Source organism: Pteropus alecto, unplaced genomic scaffold (genome assembly GCF_000325575.1).
Source record: "Pteropus alecto unplaced genomic scaffold, ASM32557v1 scaffold196, whole genome shotgun sequence".
In the NCBI taxonomy this organism is placed as follows: domain Eukaryota; kingdom Metazoa; phylum Chordata; class Mammalia; order Chiroptera; family Pteropodidae; genus Pteropus; species Pteropus alecto.
The window spans coordinates 622,522-648,768 of NW_006439717.1; the positions used below are offsets into that span (position 1 = coordinate 622,522).

The 26,247-nt window shown below is 38.1% G+C and overlaps 1 protein-coding gene across 6 annotated transcripts in view; it reads left to right on the top strand.

The window, feature by feature from the left end:
- Window positions 1–486: 486 nt before the first annotated feature.
- Window positions 487–26,247, top strand: part of RACGAP1 (Rac GTPase activating protein 1) — a 29,513-nt gene continuing 3,752 nt past the window's right edge. The window contains exons 1-16 of one of the 6 annotated variants that reach the window (XM_015593213.2): window positions 487–625; window positions 7,438–7,526; window positions 15,851–16,053; window positions 17,086–17,222; window positions 18,188–18,257; window positions 19,906–19,959; window positions 20,648–20,728; window positions 21,121–21,238; window positions 21,572–21,702; window positions 22,380–22,544; window positions 23,758–23,853; window positions 23,937–24,135; window positions 25,415–25,520; window positions 25,696–25,828; window positions 25,938–25,991; window positions 26,148–26,229. In XM_015593213.2, coding sequence (XP_015448699.1) covers window positions 7,442–7,526; window positions 15,851–16,053; window positions 17,086–17,222; window positions 18,188–18,257; window positions 19,906–19,959; window positions 20,648–20,728; window positions 21,121–21,238; window positions 21,572–21,702; window positions 22,380–22,544; window positions 23,758–23,853; window positions 23,937–24,135; window positions 25,415–25,520; window positions 25,696–25,828; window positions 25,938–25,991; window positions 26,148–26,229 — 1,714 coding nt within the window. In that variant the 5' untranslated portion in view covers window positions 487–625; window positions 7,438–7,441. Of the gene's footprint in view, window positions 678–1,018; window positions 1,084–7,437; window positions 7,599–15,850; window positions 16,054–17,085; window positions 17,223–18,187; window positions 18,258–19,905; window positions 19,960–20,647; window positions 20,729–21,120; window positions 21,239–21,571; window positions 21,703–22,379; window positions 22,545–23,757; window positions 23,854–23,936; window positions 24,136–25,414; window positions 25,521–25,695; window positions 25,829–25,937; window positions 26,074–26,147; window positions 26,230–26,247 lie in introns of those variants that run through there. The other 5 variants (XM_006916793.3, XM_025050273.1, XM_025050274.1 and 2 more) reach the window with 5 other exon arrangements.

A 26,247-nucleotide genomic window follows, 5' to 3' on the forward strand; every position in this document is an offset into this window, starting at 1 on the left:
TGTCTTCTCCATTAGTGGCTACTGAAAAGCAGAGATCATATTATCTTTATTTTTCTGATTCCTAGTTGACTGCTTGTTACAAATTTGGTGCTCTTAATAAATGGGTATCAAATTAAATCCTGGATGAATGAATGCATCAATGAAGGCATTATAAGTCAGTAAATATGGTTGCAAGTAACTGCTGTTCTGTCTCCTTCCACATTTCTAATTCAACAGCAAGACCCAACACTGTTAAGTTGATAGTTTGTCAAAGCCTTGTCCCCCTGCCTGGGGGACACAATGAGCCAAGAATTTGTATCAAGAAGTATCATTTGCTCTCAGTCAACATGGTATTCTGAATGGCTTCAGGAAAGGGCTCCGGGGGTGGGGTGAGAGAACAAACTAGAACTGTTGACCTTAGTCAAAATGGCTACCTTTGGCTTCTCTGTGACAATGCGCATGCGTGGTCCTGTCCTCGCCACTCCTCCCTCCCGTGGCCCTGATGCGCGTGCGTCGCAGCTAGAGGGACAGCGCGGGAGGAATAAATTTCCCTGTGATTGGTCAGTGCAGGATTTCAAACTTGAGCTGGAGGCGCGGAGCTTCTCTGCTGTTGGGTGCGGCGCGAGGGAAGCGGAAGGCCGCCCAGGTGGGTCCTGGCGAACCCGGCTAAGTGGGTTCTGGGGGGCTGCGAGTAAGAGGTTCGTTTGGTGTTGGGTTTGTGCTGGGAGGGAGAGCGTCGGAAGTGGTGAGCCGTAGCCGCCGCGGGGGTCGGGAAGAAGGCGGCACCTACTGCCCCTCCACGGGGGCTCCCTCCGGGCCGGAAGCCGGAGAGGCCTCAATGGTGGTGGCAGGAGAGATGGGGGACTTCTTGGCGCCGTGTTTTGTAGAAAGCCGGGGCGTCTTTTTGAGATGGTGGCTTAAACAGAGAAGGAGCCACCTCAAAGACGTGGCTTTCACCTAGATAGAGTTTGGAAGTTTGGGGGGTAACACTCCACCCTTTTCTGGGGAACAGGGCTTTTTCAAAGGGAAGAACCCTGGTGTTTGAGAGGCTGCAGCAGCGGCTGGAAGTGGAACCCCTTTACCTTATGGGCTGTGTGTGTCCAGGTAGGCTGGCCGAGGCAATGACATGTTGCCCTTCCCATCCTACTTCTTAGTCTTAGTAACTACGAGGCTGTACTTTTACACTTTCCCGTATATTTCTCGTCACAGGATTTCATTCGTAGGCAGAGGGTGTATATAGATAGAAACGTGAGGTGAGTGGAAAGATAAGCCTTTTTTAAAAATTTTTAAGAAATGTCATTATCATTCTCTTGAATGTGTGGGGTGAGTGTTTTGAGAAGGCGCTTTTCCTATAGCTTAATCACTCAGCAAGTATTTAAGTGCAAAATGTAAATAAAAGACAATCTTATTTGGCTTTAAAGGAGCTTGCAGTTTATTTGGGAGTGATAGAACTTTAAAAAGGATAACTGATTGTGGTGAATCTAGTCAGCCTTTACACAGTTGAGAGTACTGTACATTAGTACAGCCCTTTCAGAAAATATTTGGCAATATTTGTCAAGAGCCATAAGAGGTTTTTACCTTCTGATCTAGTAATCCCAGCCTTGGAAATCTATTTCAAGAATCACGGCCACCTGAAGAGAACCATTGTCCTCAGTGATGTCCATTCATTCGATGAATATTTATTACTCATTTGCTTAGTGTCAAGCACTGTTCTGGGTACCAGGGTCTCATTAATGAACAAAACAGACAAAAATCTCAGCTTTCTTAGAACTTAAACTATTGGGGAGACAGACAATAAACAAAATAAGCAAGTTAATATGTAAGTATGTTAGACAGAGATAAGTGTTTTGGAGCAAAATAAAGCAGAGAAGTGTTGGGGGAAAGGCTGCGGTGTAAAATAGGTGGCTAGGAAAGACTTCACTGAGAAAAGACGTTTGAATAAATACTTGAAGGAGATGAGAGAGTGACTGTGCAAGAGGTTCCAGGCAGATGTAACTGAAAAACTGGAAATTACCTAAATGTCCAAAGAAGAGAATAGTTAAATAATTGTCATCAACTTTTTGGAACTTAATGGAAACATGATAGAAAAACAGCACAAAATTATATATAATCTATTATTGCAATTCTGTGAAATAAACAAGTGCATACTAGACAAAGATTACATAAGAAGGTGCATATAGTTTAGGGTGATGAGGATTTAGTTTTACTATTAAAGAAAACCCTTAATTTTTTTGAACATTGAAAATTAACTATATGAGGCAGTGTTTTATATTTGCCAAGTAAATGTAGATAATAAAGAAGAGATCGTTTTGGACTGAAATGGTTAAGGAATGCTTCAGTGAATTGGTTAAGACTTACACTAGATGTTGAATGGAACACTTCGGAATGGGAATTCACAGAAGAAAAAAAGGAGAATTAATATACTGAACCAGTAATAATTTTCTGAAAAACAATAATTCAGCTCATCTTTTTTAGTTTTTATTCATGTTGGACTGAGGATGGTCTATTTACTCTTTCTCCAGTTGATTTGCTCATAAGAACATTTGGTTTCAAGATATTCCTTCTGCCTGCCAGTTGTATTGAGACTTGATGTGGTGAAACAGAAGCTGGACATTTGGGAAGAAAAATTGTTCTGAGATGCTTTCATATAAAAGAATCCTATAGTATTGGGATTATCTTAGGGAATGATTTTCTTTGGCAGCAGAGAATCTATGTTGTTGATTTCTTGGGGATCTCCAGATTTAGTAATGTTCGTGAGAATGTTGTTCATTAAAACTCTTCCTGAAAAATTCAGGCAGCCTTCCATTGCTTTGTCTTACAATATTTAACACCCTTGATGCATCTAAACAACATGATATATAGGTCTCTTAATAATATTGTTTGTAGGTGGAGGAAGAAGAGGATAGAGACTTCCCGCAGGATACTCTGCAGTTAAAATCTGTAGTAGTCTGTTATTCTAAAGGACAATGTCTGTCTCTTGGCTGGGTATTGAAATTAAATTGGGGACTCAAGCAATCACATCAAGACGCTTTCCCGGTGATGCAGAATTGCTCCCTTAGGGATACTCACAGACTGGGAATCTGTAACATAGTGACTTCTCTACCTCTGGGGTTTCTCATCAATAACAGCTGAGATTTTCTAGCACCTTTTTGTTTAAAGTGCTCCGCAAACTGATTTCCTTGCTCCACACAGGGATCATTTCAGTTTTCCCGAAAGACAGCTGCCTCTGTAGTGAAAAGTGACAGCTGTTTTTATGGCTACAGAGCAATGTACTACAATATGACTTTGTTTTTGTTTCCTTTCACATTAGTGTATCTCCTAGCTATGGAGCTAAATAATGAAGGGAGAAATAAAGAAATATTCATGAGAGTGAAAATGTGACCCAGCAGGAAAATTAAGACCATTTTCAATTGACATTGAATAGAATGAGTAATTTTTAACTTTTTGAGTTACAATTTGGCTGAGATATCACAGTACTGATGCAGAAAGATATTTTTGTCATCTATGAATAATTCCTGAGAGCCACTTCTATAGAACGTTAATAAAGATGCCTGATGGTCCCCAGCATATAAAGAGAAGAGGATTAAATTTTACTAGTGCCATTTTCAGATTACCTTAAGTAAACCTATGTTAGAAGAAAAACTAACTTCTCAGATGCTACAAGCCTCGTGTAGAAAAGCTTGCTTAAGAGCATAAACCTGGTCAAATTTTGCCATCTCCCCCATTCTTCTTGGTCTGGGTTCCAGCAATAATTTGGTAATCACTATTCCAGGGTGTAAATAACTATCAGACCAAAGTAAAAACAAAAATTTTATACATACTAAAATAATACCTATATTTTTATAGTAGAGTTCAATTTATGCTTTATGAAACTTTTAACTACATTAATAATATTCTGTGAGGTAAGTAGGACAAGTATTATCGTTCTCATTTATAGATGAGTCTCAGAAATTAAGTGACTTACCATAGGTTATACGACTGGTAAATAGAAGAACTAAAACTGTCTCAGTCCTTCTTTTAGTACCTCCCCCCACCCCCACACGCACCCGTTTTTTTTTTTTAAACGGTTGTTTTTGATTTTATCTATATTACACATTGATGTTTTAGTAGGATGGAAATTCTTTTGACGATAGAATCATGGATGTGTATGTGTGTTCTCTTCCTTTTATCAAGTATTTTTAAATATCGAGTGTTCGTATGTGTAATACAGTAGTGCCAAGTGTAAGGTTTCTCCTCAAATATACAGTTTACCTGGGACATAGGGTAGAAACATGGTAAAGTTAGAGTGCAAGATGTATATGTCTGAGTGCCAACTGAGGAAGGCAGTGGGAGAAAGGTCAGTTGAAATAAGTGATGATGACCCTCAAGTGATGAGATAGTAACATTCGTGAGAGAAGAATCCACAAGGTTTGGCGATTATATTTGTGGGACAGGAATTAACTTAACGTCATTCTGAGATTTAAAACTGAGTGACAGAGAGAATGATAAACATAAGGAAATCAAAATTGGGAGTCAGTAAGGTAGGTCAGTGGGAAGAGTAGTTGATGTGTTGCTTCATGACAGGGATACATTCTGAGAAATGCATTGTGAGGTGATTTTGTCATTGTGTGAACATCGTAGAGTGCGCCATCATATTATACGCCTAGGCTATATGGTATATCCTATTGTTCCTAGGCTATAAGTCTGTACAGTATGTTACTGTATTAAATACTGTAGGCTGTTATAACAATAGTAAGTATTCGTGTATCTGAACATATCTAGACATAGAAAAGGTACAGTAAAAATATTGTATAAAAGATAATGCTACACCTGTGCAGGGCAGTTACCATTAATGGAGATTGCAGGACTGGAAGTTGCTCTGGGTGAGTCAGTGAGTGGTGAGTGAATGTGAGGGCCTGGGACATTACTGTACACTACTGTAGACTTTATATACACTGTACGCTTAGGCTACACTAAATTTAGAAATTTCCTTCTTCAGTAATAATGTAACCTTAGTTTACTGTAACTTTTTTACTTTACATATATGAGGGGAAAGGATAGAACGATGTCCTTAAATCAAGCTCAACATCTGAGGCATCTCAAGCAAATTGAGAGTTCCAGGACTGGCGTTAGGAGAGAGGCTAGAGCTTGCGAGATAAATGGGTGATTCGTCTGCAGAGATCTAACGATTAAAGTGAGATAGTTTGATCTGTTCTTTAAGAGGTTGGAGGATTGAACTTTAGGCTTGTCTGGTGTTGAGAGAGAAGAATAGAGAAAACTCTATAGTCAAACTGTTTGTAAAACTCTAATCTGGAGACTGACAGTGTACCAGAGTTAGGATTATCTCTTTGCTGTTTTACAATACAGTACTGAGAGTTCAGTTAAACAACTGTCTCCTAGGTACTAGGCATCATATTAGGAGAACAATGTAGGTCAAGGTAGTTGTATGAGATAACGGTTACTATGATGAGTACGTGTCCCTAGGTAGGTTCTCTGCATCTTTAGACTTTTTGGGAATCAGGTTATATTTTCAAGAGAGTACCTCCCCTGAGCCCTTACTCTAGGGAGTAGTATGCACAAAGAACATGGGAAAGAAGAAGAATGGACTAGAGGAACTTGAGAAAATGTGAGGATTTCTTTTAAAAGAGCAAAAAGAATTAGGTTGTTGTATTGTCATTTAAGACATAAAAACTTTCTGAAAGGAAATTTTTAAAACGAGTTTTTAGTTCCCTAGTTGCACTGTGAAATTTTCCTTTTCCGCATTCTTGGACAGGTAGTTTTCCTATGTACTGAGCTCACTGTCTTATAGTCTCAGAATATACACATGAATGCCAAGATGATAGAAATCAATGCCCCACATTAAAACTGATCAGTGGCTTTCATTTTTACTGAGAGCCAAAGGAAATCATCATTGGAATAAGCTACTGAATGCCCTGCTCCTGCTTCTGCCCTGTATCATTTGAGTATATTTGCCTGTTCTGTCATAGTGTTAGATCCATGGGCATCTCCATGACTTCCAAATCTCTTCTTGCCAGTTTTAATGCTATTATTTTAGTTTTGTTCTTAGTTTAGAGAAAGATTGTTGTAATAAATTTGTTGGTCTGGTTGCTTAGCAGCTTGCTACGATTTTGTAGCTTGGAACAGATACATTGCCGTTTGAAAATCTTGGTTTCCGGCCCTGATTCAGGTATATATTGCATCCAAGCTTGGAATTGAAAGCTTTTTTGCTATTAGGGCAATCATCATATAAGTACAAATGAATAATTCTGTAGCATTTAATAGAAAATATCTATATATTCCTTTGTCATTTGTGGTTTTTATTTTTTTCCCTGCTTGCCCTGATAGCATATGGTGCAATCTTATAAACATTGTAAAATCACTAAACCTTCATAAAAGAGTTCTTCAAATTTTATTTAGAGCATGAAATAAAGGCCTGGACTAGAATGTTGAAAAAGTGATTAAGCAAAACATAAGAATTCTTTAATGGTATTTCTGAAGACATTCAATTTTTAAATGAAACTTGATTTTTTATTTCATTTCCTTGATAGTTTTCATAACATCAGTTGATGTCTTTATTTCTTGACTGTTAAATGAAGATCTTATTTTCTCAAAATATTCTCAGTTTAAAGTATTCGAGGGTAGAACTGCTAGTGAGGACACAGTTTTTAATCTAATATCAGCAGGTCTTTGGGGGGAAATATGAAGCCTGAAACTCACTATACAGAACACAATAGCAAGTGATTTTTTTCCTTTGCCCTTCTAACTGTGAAGGTGGTGTATTGTCTCCTTGATGTCAGAATGTGGTACAACATAAGCCTTTGCCTATACTTAGTATAAATTTATTAGACTTAGTCCCTGCACGCAGTCCAGCAGAGATCCCTGCATTACAGAAATAATTTTTGTGTTGCTGAGCTGGCGATTTCTCCACTTAATCACTCGTGTGACGTCATCTGTGCTGATGGTAGGAAATGTGCTGACCATGTCCTGTGTTTTAAAAGGCAGATGCAACAGGAGTACTAGCTAAAAATGAAATTAAAAAATAACCTTTTAGGTTATGTTGAAGGTCTTCAAAGTCCAGAAGGATTAGAGTGGCAAAAATGTGATTAATCAATAGGCTCGACTAAGAACTACATTTTGTAGTTGGTCACCTAGTAATCAACTGACATGCTCTTCCCTAATTCCTTTCCTCTCAGCTCCATAGTGATTCAAGGGTGCAGGAAAAGAAGTAGGCAGAAAGTGGGTATTATATTCAGAGGTCTGAAATGCTGTTCTGATTTTCAAATGAGTGTTAAATATTCCAACTTTGTTTTTATAATAAGGATCACACAAAACATTAATTATTGGCTTGAGATTCTTATAATGGTAGCTACAAATGGAAGAATCCAGATGTTAGTCACTGATGACTCTAGTGGATTGCTACTGAATCTTTTGTCTGGGGGAGAAGGCAGGAACCCTAATGTATATTTGATTTCTTGGCAGAAAGATGGATACTACGATGCTGAACTTGCGGAATCTGTTTGAGCAGCTTGTACGCCGGGTGGAGATTCTCAGTGAAGGAAATGAACTTCGTAAGTCATTCTGAGCTGGCCTGTGTGAAGAAAGAAAACGCATTTCAGATTTGGGTTTTCTACAAAGCTGAAGTGTGTTCCAATCTTAAAACTCTTTTTTAAAAAATAATTAAAAAATTTTTAAATTATAGTTGGCATACAATATATTAGTTTTTGTGTACAGCATAGTGATTAGACATTTATAAAACTTATGGAATGATTACCTTGATAAGTCTAGTACCCATCTGACACCATTACTGGTTTCACAATATTATTGACTATATTTCTTATGCTGTACTTTATATCCCCATTACTATTTTATAACTATCAATTTGTACTTAATCCTGTCCTCTTTTTCACCTACTTTCCCAGCCCGGCTCCCACCTGACAACCCTCAAAATGTTCTCTGTATCTGAATTTGTTTCTGTTTTGTTTATTTTGTTCTTTAGATTCCAGTTATCAGTAAAATCATATGGCATTTGTCTTTCTCTGTCTGACTTACACTCAGCGCAATGCACTCTAGGTTCATCCATGTTGTTGCAGATAGCAAGATTTCATTCTTTAAAAAAATTTTTTATGGTTGTATAATATATGTATCACTGCTTTATCCACTCATCCATTGATGGACACCCAGATTCCCTCCATATCTTGGCTATTGTAAATAATGCTGCAGTGAACATATGGATGCACATGTCTCTTCAAAGTAGTATTTTGGGTTTCTTCAGATAAATACCCAGAAGTGGGATTACTGAGTCCTTCTTTGTCTCTTATTATAGCCTTTGTTTTAAAAGTCTTTTGTCTGGTATAAGTATTGCTACCTCAGATTTTTGTTTGTTTCCATTTTTGTGAAATATCTTTTTCCATCCCTTTACCACAAGAGTGAGTCTCTTGTAGGCAGCATAAGTAAAGGTCTTTTTTTCTTATCCATTCAGCCACCCTATCTTTTGATTGAAGCATTTAATCCTTTTACATTTGAAGTAATTGTTGATAAATATGTAGTTAGTGACGTTTTATTATTCATACATTTGATCTTTTTCTTAAAGAAGTCCCTCTAACATTTATTGTATAATACTAGTTTAGTCTTGATGAACTCCTTTAGCTTTTGTCTGCGAAGCTCTTTATCTTTCCTTTAATTCTAAATGATAGCTTTGTTGGGTAGGGTAATTTTGGTTGTAGGTCCTCTTCATCACTTTGAATATTTCATGCCAATTCCTCTGACCTGCAAAGTTTCTGTTGAAAAATCAGCTGATAATCTTAGGGGAATTTCCTTGTAGGTAAATAATTGCTTTCCTCTTGGTGCTTTTAAGATTCTCTCTTTGTCTTTAACCTTTGGCATTTTAATTATGATATGGCTTGATGTGGGCCTCTTCTTTGGGATTCTCTGTGCTTCGTGAGCTTGTATGTCTATTTCCTTCATCAGGTTAGGGAAGTTTTCTGTCATTATTTCTTTAAATAGATTTTCAGTTCCTTGCTTTCTTCTCCTGGTACCTCTAGGATGTGAATGTTGGTAAGCTTGATATTGTCCCAGAGGCCCCTTAAACTATCCTCATTTTTTTGGATTCCTTTTTTCTTGTTGCTGTTCTGACTGGGCGTTTTCTGCTACCTTATCTTCTAAATCACTGATGCTATCCTCTGCTTCATCTAATCTGTTAATTCCTTCTAAAGTATTCTTCATTTTGGTTATAGTAGTCTTCATTTCTAACTGGCTATTTTTTATGTTTTCTATCTCTTTTTTTAAAGTTCTCACTCAGTTCATCTATTCTTCCCCTAAGTTCATTGAGCATCCTTATAACCAGTGTTTTTAACTCTGCATCTGGTAGATTGCTTGTCTCTATTTTGTTTAGTTCTTTTCCTGGAGCTTTGTTTTGTTCTTTCATTTGGGACATGTTTCTTTGTTTCCTCATTTTGGCTGCCTCCCTGTGTTTGTTTATATATGTTAGGTGGGGCTCCTAAGTTTTTTGGTGTTAGTAGAGTGGCCATACATAGTAGGTGTCCTTTGGGGACCAATGGTGCAGTCTTCCCTGGTTACCTGGGACAAGTGCTCCAAGTGTGTCCCTTGTATAGGTTGTGTGTGCCCTCCTGTTGTAGTTAAGCCTTGGTTTCTGTTTGCACATCAATGGGAGGGATTCATTGGTTGTGAGGACTGGCTGGTGAGGGGCCAGCCCTATGAAGAAGGATTCACTTTAGCAGGGTTCTGGTGCCTGTCCTGTCTGCCCTTCAGGTATGTCATCCTCAGATGCTCCCTGGGTGGGTCTCCAGGTTGGGGGTAGAGGTGTGGTCAAAACTGGCCGCAGGGCGTGCCAGCCTCAGGGCCTCCTGGGAGAGTCCCTGCTGCAGGCAAAGTTCAGCAGCAGCCCGTGCACTGCCTGAGGCCACCTAGCAAGTGTCACCAAGAAATTCGCAGATAGCCACCACACGTGCCAGGCTTGGAAGTACCTCGAGAGGCCAAGCCATGAACTAAGGCTGGCTAACACTAGTGCTGGGCATGGGACTGCTCAGCAAGAGGTATGGGGCACTTGGAGGCTAGGTGCTGCTTGTTTCAGTTTTGTGACCCTTTGAGAGATTTTAAGAAAGTCTGCTGCACAGGCCATTTGAATTTAAAAGCTACTAGAGGCAGCTTGGGTGGGTCCACAAGTTGGGAGGGCCAGGGCATGAGGGAATCACCTGTGTAGGGTGACCTGTGTTAACCAGGTTGATGAAGACTCAGATATGGCAGCAGCCTGCGTCTGCATGCTGAAGGGGGAGGGCTCAATAAAAGGAACAATGGATTCTGCCTGCACTTCTGTCTGGAAGAAAGCTGCCTCTCTAGATCTAGCTATGAAGTCAGACAACTCAGTTTCTCCTGGTATGTCCCTGGTGCTTTCTGAGCAGCTGCCCCAGCGCTGGTGCTCAGAGCGAGTGAGTCCGTCAGCAAGTAAGTCCATGTGTGGGCTCTCTAAAAGGAATATCAGCAATTCCCACAGCCCTTCGTCTTACTCAGCTACAGTCTCCACTTGTTTTTCACAGCCAGGGGTAGTGAGGACTTTTTCTTCTGGCCCAGGAACCCTGGGCTTAGGAGCCCAGTGTGGCACTGGGACCCCTTGCACCTCCAGCAGGACCTCTGCAGCCAAGATTTCCTTCCCAATTTTCAACCACTGTGGTTGTGGGACCAGCCTGTTTATTGTCTCCGCCTCTCCTATCAGTCTCTAGGTGGCCCCTTCTGTATGTCCCTAGATGTAAGACTTCTGTTCAGTCAGATCTCAGGTATCTCCCAGTGATGGGTGTTCTGTAGTTTAGTTGCAGTTTTGATGTGGTTGTGAGAAGAGGCGAGTACAGTGTCTACCTACTACACCATCTTGATGAGAAGTCTTTAAAATTGTTTTTCATTTGGATTGCCTAAAAAGAAAGTGATGGTCACTTATCCGTGGTCAGAGCTTAATGACACTCATTCTAAATGGTCAGTTTTTTCTATACTTCTTAAACAGGTTTTATCCAGTCTTTTTTCATTATCAAAGTTCTCTTTCCACTAAATAGTTGGTGTTAGTTGCCAATTTCATTTTTGTACTATGAACTGTGAAAAATCTATTGAATTTCCAAGGATGTTGCTTTTTTCTTTAGTAGTTGTCTACATTTTTTATCCTGGGCTTTTCCTGTGTTTTACAGAACATTTTCAGAAGAAGAGAAAAATATCATAACTTTTTTTTGAAGGAGGGACTATTCATCTGCTTTTATTTAGTTCATATTTTGATGCTTTGTAATAAAGGATTGAGATTGGGCGGAGAGCTGGGGAGGAAAAGGAGGTGGTGATAAAACAGTCATTTAGGAAGTAGATTAGTAAGAAAGGAAGCTGGGGCTATTAGCAGTGACTTAAGTGATCTATGAGATTTATTCTTTACCAGCTTCTCTTTGTGTTGCTGTCCTCTCCTATTTCAGATTTTCATTAATACCTAATTTAATAAATGTTGCTCTTAAGTCAGCCTCATTGATATAAAAGTAATGAAGAACTATGTCTTAAAACTTAAAAAAATCCTACAGTACTTAGCATGGCACCTTGCTTATGCTATTCAATATTTCCTTTAATTTGATTGATGTTTTTAATAGCTCTTATCCACTTACAGGCCTTTCAAAACAATATTCTATTTTCTCTCTCTAATAGCTGTCTCATGACCCTATCATCTGGTACTAGCTCAGTAACCATGATGGCATACTAATTAGGCTTCTCTTTGAGGTCACATCATCTCAGAGGATGGATTACTTTGGAGTCTAGTGGGAAAAAGTATTGAATAAGAGATCTTAAAATTCAAGTTAATTCAGCAAATATTTAGTGAGAACCTATCACAGCTTCTGGCACACGTTGAGTTGAGGGAAAAGTATGACTAAATGGCTTCATAGAGAAAAGTAGGGTGTGAGTTAAGCCTGAGATATAGAGTAGGATCCCAACAGATAGAAATGAAAGAGGACATTTAGGGTCAGGAGAACAGGAGGCAAAAGGGTGTGGGGTTTGAGGGGAATAGGAGTAAAGGGGAGTGACATAATGAGAGCTGTGCTTTTGGAACATTACCCTGGCAGAAGTAGAGGTTGCAATAGAGGTGGAGGCTGGGAGACTGATTAGCACATGATTGCCATTGCTCAGGAAAGAGGCAGTAGGAGTCCTAACTAGAACGGTGGTTGTGAAGATGGAAATAAGGGGAAATGAGTGGAAGAGATTGTGAGAATAAGATCTCTAGGAGGAGGCAGCTGATTGGATGTGGGGACAGAGGAAGGAATCTGAGGTTTGGAGTCTCAGTAACTAGTGCTGGCTTTTAATGGTTATTTCTGTGTCTGTTTCTCTAGCTATAAAATAGAAATTTAAATGTCTTTATCTTTGTGAGAGTACCGTGAGGATTTAGGGATAAATGAGATACTAGTTGTGAAAATACTTTGAAAGTAATTATGCCAAAAAAATACAAGATATTTATTTTTACAGATACCCTTATTTTATAAGCAAATTTATATCTTCCCATTTATTTCTGTTATAAAATAGAGATACATTTACCTCCCTCTTCAAACCCCTAATTTGGAATATTGGCTTTTGGAGAACTAAAGTGGTTCAGTGTTTTCTAGACTCTAGAATTGCCTTTCTGCAACCACCCCAGTCTCTGTCTCTTTGACCTTGGGAATTGCTCCCATGCTCAGGTACCCCGACTCCTTATTCTTGAGTTTCATCATCATAATTTTATTATTCTTTCTCCTTTGTATAGTCTTTTTTTTTTTTTTTTTTTTTAAAGCTAAATCCAAGGTTACTGAAAGATCAGAGTGAAGGTTCATGTTCAAATAAAATGACTTTAATAGCCTGGGTATTTTGTTATCTTTGTTTTCCCCAGACTACATGATTTTTATCTCCTATTTTTATGTTATCATGAGTTGCCTGAACTTCTTTTGATGTTGTTGGTGTGCAAATTAGGAATAAATATAACAATATTTATCAGGTTCCTGTTGTATACCAACACCATGCTAGGTTTGTGCTATGCTATATACAGTAGGCAGTACTGAAGTATATGTGACATGTTGTCTGTCTTCAATAAGATTATGGTTTTTAAATTTCAGAGACAGAATTATTTCTCATGAAACAAGATAATACAAATATCAAAATAATATGCTTTTGGGGAGTATAGAAAAATATAATGTAAGCAAATAGATTAGGAAAGGATTCATAGAGCAGATGGGACTAGAAAAATGGGTACATAAAGAAGAGTAGGTAGGGCATCATTCCATTTGGAGTGCATAGCTTGATCACAAGTAAGAGGGCAGAAATGAGTATGGGTCTGTTCTGGGGTCAGGGACAAACTGGGTTTGCTAGGGTATTGTGTAATGGTGGGAGGTAAGTTTGATTAGATGCGTAAGGTGGGCTTGGATGCTTGGGGTTTAAATTTGATCTGAACAGCAGTTCATTTGTTCAATGAATATTTAAGTGCTTTCTGTGTGCTAGGCAGAGTGCAAGGCACCGATGATAAAAGAGCAAAAGAGATACATATGGTCCTTGCCTGTAAGAAGCTTAGTGAGTCGTGGGGAAGACAAAGGAAAGAGCCTGCGCAAAGGCCTCAGGAGGAGTGAGCTGAGAAAACAAGATTTTTGGAACTGCTTCAGTCTGCTGAATTATGAACAAAATCCTGTTTTTTGTTTTTTTGTTTTTTTTTAATGAATTAAAGATTATCTTCAATTTGTTTTAAAGAAATTTTTCTCCTTTTTAAGTGCATTTTATAATTTAATATATACATAACTTTTAGGAGGTAATTTGAATTTAAGAAATCTTTTGACGTGAACTTCATGACTGGGACTAGTACCAGGTTGAATTGTGATTCATAAACTGGCAAAAAAAAAAGGCCATGTTCGTTGTTCTCCAAGATCAATATTTTTCCTGGTCTAGGTCTAAAGTGCCTTTTTGACCCATCATAACAAACTTAATTCATAATAGAATTGTACAAGAAAAGTAATAACTTAGTCATGTATGCAAATGTCCTTCTGGTTTTGGTTTAACACTAAGCTGAACCACTAGTAATTTAATCATTTGCATTATTAAAGTAGGAACTCCTTCCTTGAAGTGAACTGATACTTTGAGTTCCATCGTCCAGTTCAGTTAAACCTATAATATATGCCAGTTAGCAATGAACAGGGATTAAAACCCAAATTTAATAGGACTTACCAAGAAGGAATATTCTAAAGAACAAACCAGCAAAATTAGGTCAAATGGAAATCCTTTCATTCTCATGTTTTGCAATTTCATAAAATATTTGAGAGTGTATATAGCACTATATTTAGAAACATTTAATTGACCACAGTGTGGAGCTAGAAAAGTTTTTAGACTGTATAGTTGAAAAGTGTGTTTCTTGTTCTTTATTTTTTGAAATTGAAATATTGCATACATTAGGAAAATACACAAATTATAAGTGCACTACTTGGTGAATTGCCAGAGTGAATATGGCTAAGAACTAGCTTTTGTTTTTAATTTTTTCCTTGTGAATCTATGATGTCTAAGTAGTTAAATCTGCAAAAATATATATTGTTTGTGTTCTTTTTTTTTAAATTAAGGAGGAATAAAACTTAGTAATGTGTTCCAAACTGTTAACTAAACCAGCATATAATTTAAAACTATTTGAATTGTAATAATACATTTTGGGGGAGGGGGCTGATACTTCATTCATCTAAGATAACTAGGTCATAATATCCTGTTTTGCTAAAATTTTTTATTTGCTAAAAACTGAAGTTTCCTTATGTATAAGACTTGGTTTCTGTAGATTGAGTTGGTATCCTAATTTTAATTTGTAAGTTTTAAATTTAGTCATATTATTAAAATTGCTTTAAAGGGGCAATATATTGTTTCTGTGCTCTTAGGTTGAATTCAAATAGGAAAAGACCCTTAACTGCCTAAGAATCATTAGCCTTGTGTGAATTTGTCCTAGTTTCAGCTGGGTTTAAACTAGGTTAGTTTGACCAACAGCAGGTATATGCCTTGGAAACTTTTTTCATGATACTGGAGGAAAGTGATGTTTAGAGATAGATTGAGGTTAACTAGGAAGCAGTAAGGCATTGTAAAAGAATAATCTGCTGATAGCAGGTGATAAGAAAGAATGCCACCAGAGTTTTCATGCTTCGAGGTGCTGCCTTGGAAGTGATGCTGTCTTTGCAGACATTTGAAGAGAGTCCACATTCCGCTATCAGTGACTCATCCAGAGCTAGTATGATATTCTCTTCCTGTGCCTTCCCAACTGGAATGTTTACATACCCTTCAGGGCAGTGTTAAACAGCAAAAGCAAATTGGCTCTTTACTTTCAAATCAATATTTGTATAATTATATAGCTGAATGGAATTGCAGGCCTAGACATCTGTAATATTAATCTACATCTACTGGAGCATATTACTGCAGTTACATTTGAATTTGCTGTTTAACGTCTCTCTGGCGCAGCAATGCGTGACTCTCAAGGAGGCTGTTTTTGTTTTATAGCTGTAACTGTCCTGGTGCGTGACAGCTGCCCCAAAGGTATCCCCCTTTGATTGCCTTCTGTTCAGGAGCTTTCAGTATTGGTGTTTCATCTGGAGCCAGGTGACTAATGAGTTACTTATTCCATAGCAGATGCCACTGGCTAAGCCAAAGTAAGTTAGCCTATTGAAACAGGAATTGCTCCCCACAAAACTCTCATCGAGGGTGCTGAACATATAGATATATATCCAGGATCTGCTCTTGGTTATTTTCAGTTGGATTTGCTCATAGTTTGGCTGGTTTCTTAATTATGTATTTAGAGTAAAACTAACCAGAGGACTCATTTATTAGAACATTTATACTCTGCTTGATGTTTGAATTATTAAAGTTTCCTCCTTTTTTTTTTTAGAATTCATCCAGTTGGCAAAAGACTTTGAGGATTTCCGTAAAAAGTGGCAGAGAACAGACCACGAGCTGGGCAAATATAAGGATCTTTTGATGAAAGCAGAGACCGAGCGTAGTGCTCTGGATGTTAAGCTGAAGCATGCCCGCAATCAGGTGGATGTAGAGATCAAACGGAGACAGCGTGCAGAGGCTGACTGTGAAAAGCTGGTGTGTATTGTTTTCTGTGCTAAAACTGTGATGGTGGGGGAGGGGGAAGCATTATCTGATAATGCTTCCACTTGTCACATATACCCAGTTTCTTATTCCACGTTAAAGAACTAAAAGCAACCTGTCCATTGACAGCTTGCCCATGATTAGAGCCAAAATTGCAGCCTGGGAATCCTGTCCACCACAGGTTGAAATTTAAGTTTATTTTTGCTTTATACTCAAAACTGTTACATAAAAGATAGATTTCAAATGAGAATTTAAAGAATTAAAATTGGGGGGAAGGGCAGGGAAATCCTATCATACTGTCATAAGACAATTGGCAGTCTCTCGTGCTACCCAAAATACCCTCATCCTTATATCAATAGCTAGTACTTTGTCATGGATACAGGTAAGACAACTCTTAAGTCTTCCCTTCACCAGTGCTTCTAATTCAGCGTAAAGGGCTAGATGTATTCAACCAGTTGAACAATGTGGCTAACATAGAACATTTGCATTTCGATGTACAAGAGTGGGTCATGATACAAAGGAAAGCCTTCGTTAGGAGGCACTAATCCATCTTGGTACAGTGTTAGATGCCTCAGTAAGCTCAAATTGTGTGGTTCCAGTGTGTCACAGCTTTGTATCCATTTTAATACATTTTGCTCCACCATTTAGGAAGGTAGGTGGCTGCTTTGATCTGTAGAAATAGCTAATAATTGTCCTGATAAAATGACACTAAAGTGATTTTGCTATGCGAAATCTATTTTGGGACTCTTATTTTGTAATACTCTCTCCTCTTGGATTAGCAGTTTGATCCAAATGTCTTCTAACAGAAACCCCACTATTCTAGGTGGAGTTCATTTTACCAGTCAGAAATCAGAGACACAATCTGGGCTTGATGCGAATTAATATGCTATTGGTGTAGCAGCCTTCCTGAAGGCTCATTTACATAATGCTGTATTTTAATGTCTTCTGGTCTGCCCATCCCATAAATTTGAGGTGAAGCTTTCTCCCCTGGTTAGTTAGGATGTTTTACTCTGCTTTGGTCTGTAGGAAAGACAGATTCAGCTGATTCGAGAGATGCTCATGTGTGACACATCTGGCAGCATTCAACTAAGCGAGGAGCAAAAATCAGCTCTGGCTTTTCTCAACAGAGGCCAACCATCCAGCGGCAATGCTGGGAACAAAAGGTGGGGGAACTGCATCTGTTGTTATCTGATCACAAGCAACACAGCTGTCAGAAGTTCTTGTTATCTGAACTCTTATATATACTGCTTCTGGAATGTGTGCTGAATAAAGCAGAAAAAGACTTTGGCGGAATGGTGGGTGGGACATAAAAGCAGAGTCCTCCCTATTTTCTTTTATTGTGATTTTTTTAATCTTTCCTTGGGATTTTGTTTCACCATGGGTAAAATTTTGATGTCGGTGCTAAATTGCTCATCAATAACTAATCCTGTAGATTGCTAAGAAATCTAAAGGTGAAAGTGGCAGTTCAGCAATACTTTCAGTGTTTACTCTCCAGAGAGCTCTTGTAGCTCTTCTGGTTTAGAAAGGCCTTCTGCGAGCCAAGACTAGACAATAATTTTGGTTCCACTGCATCATTCTTTAAAATAGTCTCAGCCAGGCTTTGAATTTAACATCCCCAATACAATACATAGGGAAAGGTCAGCATTTTTAGAGCTGTTTATTTTGTTGCCTGTTTGTTTTACAGAGAATCCTTATAACTAAAAAGATGTACAGGCTTAATTTCTTAAAAAGCTAATGCTGGGTAATACTCTTTCTTGTAAAAAGCAACCACAAATGCGATCAAATTAAACTTCATTCTTCTGCCTTGTGAATTTTTAGTAGCCTGTAGTACACACTCAACAGGGAATAGCACCCATACCACTGATTGTAATTTTCAGCTGTGGTTTTAAGGCCTTTGCTGAAAATGCAACTGTGCTGCATTTATACTCATGCATGCACACACAGTCCCCATGAAACCATAAAAAGCAACCCACCACAGCTAGGGTTTGAGCTTGTAGTTATCTCCATAGGGAAGGCATTGCTGTGAAATTGGCTGGCGTTACCTGACCAATGTGACTGTTCTGGATGCTGGTGGATTTTACGTTTCACAGCCTTCTGTATCTAACACTGTATTGTTTCACTCATCTAGACTGTCAACCATTGATGAATCTGGTTCCATTTTATCAGATATCAGCTTTGACAAGACTGATGAATCGCTGGTAATGAACATTTGATCTCTGAGAATTACATATATTCCTGCTCCTTCAGGAATATCTCCTGTCCGCTCTTCTGAAATTCTTTTATTACTGTGTTATTAGTTGATGTGTTATAGATACTGAGCTAACATTTTAAAATATGAATTCACACAAGCTATAAGAGACTGGCTTACATATTTTTTTAGTTTCTGGAAGTAAGAATATAGAATTTAGGATTTGGCATGAGGTTACATTTATTTAATGGATCTGTGAGCTGCATGTACTAACTGACTATATCTTGACTTATCAAAGCCCCAGCTACCAATAAAAAAAATTAGCAAAACTGTATCCAGGCAGAGCTTATTTGCTGCTCTTAGGGAGAATAGACTTGTGCCTTATGTCTGCATTAGTTTGGTTCTTGAGGAAAACTTAGTTATACTTTACAATTAGAAGGACAACCAATGCTCTGGAGCTTCAGCCAGAAGATTGATGAGGCTGTTTCCAGGTACTATATGCTTTGATCAACAATGGTCAACATGTCTAAACTCTTCGTTACCCTGCTTTTATGGGACAACATCCTTCTAACTTATGGTGGTGTTTCTGCCTGAAAGATCATCTCCTAATATTTCAATCTTTGATATTCAGGAGATTGGTAGTTTATTAGTTTGTGTGTCTTTCCTGTTTTACTGGCTGAAAGCTAGTAAACAAAACAATAAATCAGGAGGTTATTGGTGGTTAGTTTTCTGATGCTAGCAGAACAAGTCACAGCTACTTGTTACATGGGCTAGGAATTTTCTGTTCAAATTCAGTATTTGACTAAGTAAATTAACTGCCATTTTACAGATAGAAATATTAGATATCACCTTTTTAAAATAAATGATATAGAAAAATGGGATATATAATAAAACTAGAACATATTAGCTGATTTTGGAGCTAGACCTATGATATATCTGTTGTAACTAAAGGTGAATTAAACAACCAGTAGCTAAATTACTTGACAATGAATTGGAGAGGTTAAATTTATTTAGCTAAGTTACTAAGTGCTGTATATAATTGTTTCTGAATTTTGTGTTTTCGGGGATTATCAAGAGTTAAGAAAGTCACAGGTAGCTACTAAAAATGAATGCAGGTGGTTAAAATAAGTGAAATGAAACTAGACCACAGTAAATGACACATAATTCTTTGGTGGTGAATATGCCTTTTAGAGTCCAAGGAAGATGGACGATTGAGCAATGTAAAACTTGAACTAGAACTTTTTAAGTGGCTATATTGTACTGAACATCTGATTAGACAATAGCAATCCCTTAAGAGCAAGAATCACATTTAATAGGATCAGTATAACACCTAACATTCTGTAAGTTCTAAAACTAATTAGAAAAATAATCAGAAACGAAGGACCAAGTACTGGAGATAATCATGACAGAAGTTGATTATTTAACCTTTTCTTGCCTCTGTGATATTGATTCCTGATTCTGTTATGGCTTCAATTTTGGAAACAAAGTATGTTCTTTAGCTCTATAGCTACAACACTTGAGACCCTCCCTTCTTCTCTTCATATTATAAACTAGGTAGTCTGACTCAAGAAGCCTTTAAAGTTCTCTAAATTTATTTGCATAGGGTTTTGGGAAGGCCTAACCAAACAGAGAAATTAATACAGTTTAATTATCAACAGGATTGGGATTCTTCTTTGGTAAAGACTTTCAAACTGAAGAAGAGAGAAAAGAGGGTATGTATAGTTTTATTTAGTTTTTAATTTAATTTAATTTAATTTTTACAAAGTAACAATAAAAGAGTTTTCTCTGGAAGTTCTGCCATGATACTGTATTCCCGACATGTTGCTTTAGCCATTGTTAAATACATGTTACAAATGAATCCATGCTGGGGGCAGTATTGATGTTCTTTGAGGTAGTAACTCAAGAGAGAATCTGTCCCATTTCACTGTTCTGGATTGCTCTCATTTCAGTCATTGAGTGTAAAAGGATATACTTAAGTTTGTTTTGAGTTGTCATATAAATTTTTATGCAGGACTTTTGTGCTCTAACATAAGCTTCAGATGAAATGTGTGTATAATGGGATATACAGAGATCTATTTGTGTGTGCTTGTTTAGGGTACTTAATATGTTTCCAAAGACTTTATGTTCTTAGATAGGATTACAGCTCTACTTTTTCTGGTGCTGTCATCTAAATTTTTCCAAAGCTTACTTGTTTCTTCTAGGGCAGTGAAAGCATTTTTGTGTTGGTACAACTTAAGCTTCACGTGGAAATTGACAATGAGAGAAAGTATATTGTTTGTTACTTACTGTAGCCCTGGAACCTAGGACTTGCATCCAAGCCGTCTAATGGGATAATTTTATCTTCTGTGCTTCAGATCTTCTCCTTGGCACTAAAGTTATTGTTATTCGCCCCCTCCCTAGCGCTCCAGTAGCCGACAGTTCATTGATGGTCCCCCTGGACCTATAAAGAAAACTCGTTCCATTGGCTCCACAGCAGACCAGGTAAAAATAGTCAGGTCAAGAGAATTATGGTCTTGAACACATCAAAGATTCATGAGCCCGAGCATTAAAAATCTGAGTTAACGTTGCAGTGTATTTTTGAGAGAGGTGTTTAGTGAGAGTTTTTTATGTTAATAGACTTCTTATCCATATGAATAGATTATTCTGATTAAGTAAACAGCTCTCAGCTTTATGTTTGATTCTTAGTTGCTTGTATGTATACCCCTATGACCTATATTTCTGTTCTAAAGTATGAGATTTCAACTTAATATTGTTTTGGGCTGGGGCCTTAATCCTAACAAAGGAATTTTCAAGCACTCCAAAACACCCTATAGTGGAGGAGGGGAAATGAGATTCAAATATTCATTCTTTTCTTCTTACTACTTTTGTTTCAGGGAAATGAATCCGTAGTTGCAAAAACTACAGTGACTGTTCCCAGTGATGGCGGGCCCATTGAAGCTATATCTACTATTGAGACTGTGCCATACTGGACAAGAAGCCGAAGGAAAACAGGTCCGTTGGGTTTGCAGCTGAATTGCCTGTGTAAAACAACTGGTAAAATTTTGGGGAGAATTGGTTTCTTAGAACCTTCATGAGGCAGGGATTGGATATATTGTGTAGTTTCTTACTGAAGGCCAGTGCACTCTGTGTCGAACCCTGCCCTTAGACTGCCAGCCTGGCCGATGCCACTAGTGCATAACTTGTTCTTGAAATGGTTTCTTTTGCAATAGCTGTTATATTCCTTTCTGATTATGGTTACAGATTACCGATTATCTACCAGTTATATTAAAATTGGGGTTAAATTCAGAAGGAACAAAATACTTAAGACTTAAACTTGTTTTCTAGGTGCTTTACAGCCTTGGAATAGTGACTCCACTTTGAGCAGCCGGCAGCTGGAGCCAAGAGCTGAGACAGACGGTTCTAGCACTCCGCAGAGTAATGGAGGAATGCGTCTGCATGACTTTGTCTCTAAGACGGTAAAAATGTGATTGCTTCTTTTTTTGGGTATCTTTAATTTTCTAATTGTGAAAGTAATATGTACTAGGAATACATTTAAATACTTCAATGTTATAAAGTTAAATGTTGAATTTCCTTCCTCCTTCCAGTCCCACTCTCCAGGGGTAACTACTGGTTATAGAAGGTATATATATTTCAATTCCATGAGTAATATTAAAAGAGAGCAGCTTTTCCGAAGCAGTTATTTATGCTTTTTAGTGATACATATTTGTGTTTTGTGCTTAAATAATAGCACGTTTTAACTTTGCTCCATTTGATTTCCTCATAAAAAACCCAAGCAAACTGTCAGTCTCAGAGGAGTTAACTGACTTGTTTGAGCTACGTGACAGTAAGTGGCAGAGTTAACATGGAGGTTTTCTGACTCCTTGTCAACAAGTTCTTCTCACTACTGTACACTGCTCTCTCCTAGCTGAATGACCTTATGCAAGTTATTTAGCCTTTTTTTGCTTATGTTTCTTTATCTTAAAGAGATCAAATCCTATTTTATATGATTATTGTGAGAAATACACAAGCAAATATGCGTAAAAGGATTAGAAAGTTGTTCAGCACTGCTAAGTGCTTAATAAATGTTGGTCGATGATGTTTATCATTTTATAATTCATACCACTCTGTTCCTTCTGCCCCATTTCATCCTCAGGTTATTAAACCCGAATCTTGTGTTCCATGTGGAAAGCGGATAAAATTTGGCAAGCTGTCTCTGAAGTGTCGAGACTGTCGTGTGGTCTCTCATCCAGAATGTCGAGACCGCTGTCCCCTTCCCTGCATTCCTACCCTTATAGGAACACCTGTTAAGATTGGAGAGGTATGAGCCATCATTGTGTTATAGCTTCAGCTCTTCCAAAGTTGAATGTTTTTGTTCTAAAATTAATGATACCAAATATATTTCTTTCCACACATAATGAACAGAAATTATAAAATATTAACTCAACAGAGTCCTGTTTGGATTTGTCTGTCTGTTTTGTAACCTTTCTAAACCATACTCCTCTTCCCTTACCTGCCCTCCTTCCTGTCCCTCCCTTCCCCTTTCTCTCTCCCTACCCTTCTGCCATTTCCACCCTTCCTCCCTCCCTTCTTTTCTTCCTCTCCTTCCCTTTCCTGCTCTTCTTTCCTCTTCCTTCTTTTCCCCATCCTATTCTATTTTGTAAAATTTGAAACAAAAGAAAGTAGAGAGATTAGTATAACCCCTGATTCCTATTGTTCAACTCTCATGATTACTAATTCATGTCCAATCTTTATTTATCAGTACTTCCATCTCCTCCTCCTGGCCCTGTCCAGTGAATTATTTTGAAGCAAATCTCAGCCATCACATAATTTCATCTGCAAATATCCTTTCTCTTACATTAGAGATATTCCATACTAGGCTATTAAGATTAGGTTGCTTATTTCTAAAAATTGATTCAATCCATTAAGAGATTATTTATCATACAAGCAACATTAGCAAGAATCAAAACAAAATGACTAAGCTGCTACTCAGCCCTCGGCAAAACCAATTTTATTTTTCCCTAACCTTAAGAGTTCTTATTGGTGCAAATATTTTTTTTTTTTTTTTTTTTTTTTTTACAAATTTTCTGTACTCTGATATAGTACCATGGAATTCTCCTCTGTAGGTAGGTTTGTATTACAATCAACTGAGTTGTGTTAATTTTTCTTACTAAGAATAATTTAAAAGGTTTTCTTTTTTAGAGCAACAAATTAGTTTATTTAAAGGCCATACCTGTAATCTCATTATTGCTTGCTTTCCGATGTCCTTGAGTAGAAGAGAAGCACAGACACTTGTAGCTAGTCGTTTTATTACTTGTTCATGAAGACTGTGGTATCTCTGACCATAAATCAGTCCTGGCGTAGAGGTAGGAAAAATAATTGAGAGTCTCTGTTTTAATATATGCTTTGGGAATAGGAATTTAAAAGTAGACATGATGTCCCAGCCTAAGTATTAGTCTGGAGATGGTTCTTCCCACTGGTCTGGATCTGCTGGTCTAAGTGGTATAAATAATAATTTAAAACTTCCTTTTCAGGGAATGCTGGCAGATTATGTGTCTCAGACTTCTCCGATGATACCCTCCATTGTTGTCCACTGCGTAAATGAGATTGAGCAGAGAGGACTGACCGAGGTAAGGGTAAACCCTAGTCGAGGATGAATTTATTACTTGTGTCAACAATTAGGAGCTTAACTGAAGTGTCACCCCAATAATAGACAGGCCTATATCGGATCTCGGGCTGTGACCGGACAGTAAAAGAACTGAAAGAGAAATTTCTTAGAGTGAAAACTGTACCCCTTCTCAGCAAAGTGGATGACATCCATGCTATCTGTAGCCTTTTGAAAGACTTCCTTCGAAACCTCAAAGAACCCCTTCTGACCTTTCGGCTAAACAAGACCTTTATGGAAGCAGCAGGTAAGGACAGATCTTAATAGGTACTTGAGTGTGAGTTCCACAAGGGGCAGGAATTTTTGACTCTTCTGTTTACAGTTTTATCCCTGCCTAGTAAAGTGCCTGAAACATGGTAGGTGCTCAAATACTTTGATGGATGAATAAATATATCTGTGTCTCCTATACCTGTTTTCTTCATCTAAACTGTATAGGGCACTAACAGGTTTTTTGTTGTTGTTGCTTTCTGTCGTTGTTTAGTCAAGTTTTAGGCTGTCCTTTTGAACTTGGAACTATCTTTGATTCCTTTTCCTCACATTCCACATTTAATCCAGTGGCAAATCTTGCCTGCAGAGGTCTTGTAAAATACATCTTAAATTTGCAATTTGTCACTCCTTCTACTACTACCACTCTTTACATCTTTCACTCTGGAGTGATGTAAGAACATCCTGATTTTCCTGTTTCTATTCTTGCCCCCCTACAGTGCGATCCTCATACAGTAGCTAGAGTGGTCCTTTAAAAATTTAAATTAGATGATGTTTCTTCTGTCCTCAGTATCCTCCAATGGCTTCCCTTCGCTCTCAGAATAAAATCCACAGTTCTTAGCATGGCCCAAAAGACCCTACACAATTTGGCTTCTGGTTATGTCTCCAACATCATTTCCTTTTATAGTCTTCCCTTCTTTCCTTCTTTTACAGTTACAATGGAATTCTTGCAATTCTTAGAACATAACAGACTTCTTCCTTGACACCTTCACATTAGTTGTTGTCTCAGCCTGGAATGATATTTTCATGGTTTGCTCCTTTATTTCTTTAGGGTTTCTTTTTGAATATCTTATCCTCAGAAACACCTTTCCTGACCACGTTGTCTAAAATAACAGCTCCCATTACATTCTAGCTTTTTGCCTGCCATATATTACTACCTAATATGTTACATGTATTACTACTTAATAGATATTTGCTTTTTGACTAACTCTTCCAATAATACCTGGCACATAGTAGGCCCTTAAACATGCATTATGAACGAATACCTGCTTGATAATTATAGTCACAGCAGTGTGGGTCTCGGTTGCTAGCTGCTTTCCCTAACTGCAAGAGCTGGCTTTTTTTAAAAGTTCCGATTTCTAATATTGAGTTGTTGGCCAGTATCTTGCCTGTTAATGAAACTAGAGTCTGATGCAGTCATGAACCTAATCACAAGTTTCAGAAGCTTACTGTATAGATGAGGCTTTGCGGTCAATAACCTGGAAGCCTGCTGTCGAGGGAAAGAAGTCTTAGGCCTCTTGGTGCTCTCTTTTCATTTACAGAAATCACAGATGAGGACAACAGCATAGCTGCCATGTACCAGGCTGTTGGTGAACTGCCCCAGGCCAACAGAGACACATTAGCTTTCCTCATGATTCACTTACAGAGGTGAGTACAGCAGAAACTTTTTTCGAGGAGTTAGGGAATTTTCCAAGGGGAAGATAATGTGGGTTGGGTTTTAGGGAGGGAACGTGAGTGATGGATTGTTTTCTTGTAGAATTTATATTTTGGTCTGTGTTTAAGAGGAGAAACAAGTGTTCTAATTTAATGCTCTTTTGCTTAGAGTGGCTCAGAGCCCAAACACTAAAATGGATGTTGCCAATCTGGCTAAAGTCTTTGGCCCTACAATAGTTGCCCATGCCGTGCCCAATCCAGATCCAATGACAATGTTACAGGACATCAAGTGTCAACCGAAGGTAGGCAAGCATGTATATATATATGAACTTGTGTAACATAACCTGAGAGACGAGTGAGAGGTTAGCCCTGAGCTTTTGGAAGTTTGCTAACATGTTTGGTGGTTTTTAGGTGGTGGAACGCCTGCTTTCACTGCCCCTGGAATACTGGAGTCAGTTCATGATGGTGGAACAAGAGAACATTGATCCCATGCGTGTCATTGAAAACTCAAATGCCTTTTCAACACCACAGACACCAGATATTAAAGGTATGGCGTAAGTTGAGCTTTTTTTTTTAAACGCCTGCTTTCTGCCCCTGGAATACTGGAGTCAGTTCATGATGGTGGAACAAGAGAACATTGATCCCATGCGTGTCATTGAAAACTCAAATGCCTTTTCAACACCACAGACACCAGATATTAAAGGTATGGCGTAAGTTGAGA